The sequence below is a fragment of the Rhamphochromis longiceps genome, linkage group LG8 (assembly GCF_057381845.1).
Source record: "Rhamphochromis longiceps isolate RC_006_pf linkage group LG8, R_longiceps_female_GT1.1, whole genome shotgun sequence".
In the NCBI taxonomy this organism is placed as follows: domain Eukaryota; kingdom Metazoa; phylum Chordata; class Actinopteri; order Cichliformes; family Cichlidae; genus Rhamphochromis; species Rhamphochromis longiceps.
In genome coordinates, this window is record NC_140564.1 from 13147305 (window position 1) to 13150135 (window position 2831).

The 2831-nt window shown below is 46.2% G+C and overlaps 1 protein-coding gene across 1 annotated transcript; it reads left to right on the forward strand.

Annotated features, from left to right (window-relative positions):
• Nucleotides 1–541: 541 nt before the first annotated feature.
• Nucleotides 542–2519, forward strand: LOC146663179 (uncharacterized). Its single transcript, XM_085415236.1, has 2 exons — nt 542–1508; nt 1642–2519. The coding sequence occupies exons 1-2, from the start codon at nt 1236–1238 to the stop codon at nt 2308–2310; spliced, it is 942 nt and encodes a 313-aa protein (XP_085271362.1). The 5' UTR covers nt 542–1235; the 3' UTR covers nt 2311–2519.
• The last annotated feature ends 312 nt before the right edge of the window (nt 2520–2831 follow it).

Here is a 2831-nt window from a genome sequence, read left to right on the forward strand (position 1 = left end):
GCACCAGACTGGGAAGAGTGAATCTACAATAGGCAAGCAGCTTGGTGTGAAAAAATCAACTGTGGGAGCAATCATCAGAAAATGGAAGACATACAAGACCACTGATAATCTCCCTCGATCTGGGGCTCCACGCAAGATCTCATCCCGTGGGGTCAAAATGATCATGAGAACGGTGAGCAAAGATCCCAGAACCACACGGGGGGACCTGGTGAATGACCTGCAGAGAGCTGGGACCAAAGTAACAAAGGTCACCATCAGTAACACACTACAACGGCAGGGAATCAAATCCCGCAGTGCCAGACGTGTTCCGCTGCTGAAGCCAGTGCATGTCCAGGCCCGTCTGAAGTTTGCCAGAGAGCACATGGATGATACAGCAGAGGATTGGGAGAATGTCATGTGGTCAGATGAAACCAAAGTAGAACTTTTTGGTATAAACTCAACTCGTCGTGTTTGGAGGAAGAAGAACACTGAGTTGCATCCCAAGAACACCATACCTACTGTGAAGCATGGGGGTGGAAACATCATGCTATGGGGCTGTTTTTCTGCCAAGGGGACAGGACGACTGATCCGTGTTAAGGACAGAATGAATGGGGCCATGTATCGTGAGATTTTGAGCCAAAACCTCCTTCCATCAGTGAGAACTTTGAAGATGAAACGAGGCTGGGTCTTCCAACATGACAATGATCCAAAACACACCGCCTGGGCAACAAAGGAGTGGCTCCGTAAGAAGCATTTGAAAGTCCTGGAGTGGCCTAGCCAGTCTCCAGACCTCAACCCCATAGAAAATCTGTGGCGGGAGTTGAAAGTCCGTGTTGCTCGGCGACAGCCCCAAAACATCACTGCTCTCGAGAAGATCTGCATGGAGGAATGGGCCAAAATACCAGCTACTGTGTGTGCAAACCTGGTAAAGACCTATAGTAAACGTTTGACCTCTGTTATTGCCAACAAAGGTTATGTTACAAAGTATTGAGTTGTATTTTTGTTATTGACCAAATACTTATTTTCCACCCTGATTTACGAATAAATTCTTTACAAATCCTACCATGTGGATTCATGGATTTTTTTTTTCACATTCTGTCTCTCACAGTTGAAGTGTACCTCTGGTGCAAATTACTGACCTCTGTCATCATTTTAGGTGGGGGAACTTGCACAATCGGTGGCTGACTAAATACTTTTTTGCCCCACTGTAAATCAGTCAATTGACAACACATGTTTCTTTCTTTAGAGCTGAAAGAATGCCACATAGAGGTGGGAGGGTTGCCATATTCACAGCGGCACAAGAAACCCTCATTGCAGATATGGTCCGTGAGAACAACTGCATTAGACTCCGAGAGATCAGAGACAAAGTCATTGCAGATAATGTAAACTTTGAGAACATTGATGCTGTCAGTGTGTCCACAATAGACCGAGTTCTCCGGCGCCAACAGATGAGGATGAAACAGGTCTACAGGGTTCCCTTTGAGCGCAACTCTGCGCGACACATAGAACAACGTTACGAGTATGTGCAAGTACGTATACATCCATGTCCACAGTACAGTTAGTGGACATACTGTGTTGCTTAGTGGCTTACATTACTTCTGGACAATACTGTGCTACCTGATTGACCGTTCTGAACACCTGTACGCTTTTCCATGTTCACAGAGGATAATGCAGTTGGACGCGATGGCCAAACCCCATGAGTACCTCTTCCTGGATGAGGCTGGCTTCAACCTCCAGAAACGAAGGCGAAGAGGCCGTAACATCATTGGCCAAAGACCCATCACTGAGGTTCCTGGCCAACGGGGGGGTAATATTACTCTTTGTGCAGCTATGGGTACGGAGGGGCTTGTCCACCGGCATGCTGTCCTTGGGTCTTACAACACCCAACGTCTCCTCACCTTCCTAGAGGAGCTAAAAGACATCCTCCTGGACCGTCAACAACACCATCCTAGGCTAGCACATCACATGTATGTGATCATTTGGGACAACGTCCGCTTCCACAAAACACACCAAATCAGAGAGTGGTTCACCACCAACAGTGACCACTTTTTAAACGTCTGTCTGCCACCCTACTCCCCTTTCCTGAACCCTATAGAGGAGTTCTTCTCATCATGGAGATGGAAGGTGTATGACAGACAGCCATACACAAGAGAGAACCTTGTACGGGCAATGGAGCTGGCCTGTGCTGACATCCCAGTGGAGGCCTTCCAGGGATGGATTCGCCATTCCAGGGCGTTTTTCCCGCGGTGCCTAGCAAGGGACAATATGGCCTGTGATGTGGATGAGGTGATGTGGCCCAATGCAGCTCGGCGACATGATGCCGCACAGTGACTGTGTGTAATACTGTAAAAAGACCGTGTAGACAATAAAAAAGACTTCACACCCTGATCGTGTTTCCGAGAGTACTGTTGTGTGCGATAGATTCCGTTTTTGCATTGAGTTGTGTTACAGTAGTGTACGTACATGCAGGATGTTTTTATAGATTTATAGTCTTCATGTGAAACTCACAAATCTAAATGCCTAATCCTCTGCAGGGTTCTATGACGATCCGTTACTGTACAGTTTATAAAAATATGCATTGGCAGTTATGAACCAAAGAACCTTCTCACAAATTGAGCATTGTGTTTTCAATTGTTTTGCTGTAGTGTGTAATGCTGTGTATAGTGTTTACAGTTTTGACAGCTTCGAGCTGCTCTCTTGGTGTGGGAGTTTGAGTTTTGCAGTGGGAAGGTGTGGTTGTGTTTATGTAGCTTTAGAGAAGGGTGTTATGTTTGGACATTGGGGGACCTGGTGGTAACGTTTGTGACATGTGTTTTAGCATTTGAGAAAAACTGTAAAGAATTATATATTTT

Coding starts and splice junctions, on each gene's coding strand:
- LOC146663179 (XM_085415236.1), top strand. CDS start 1,236: ATGCCACATAGAGGTGGGAGGGTTGCCATATTCACAGCGGCACAAGAA. Junction 1,509..1,641: donor AACGTTACGAGTATGTGCAA/GTACGTATACAT, acceptor CCATGTTCACAG/AGGATAATGCAGTTGGACGC.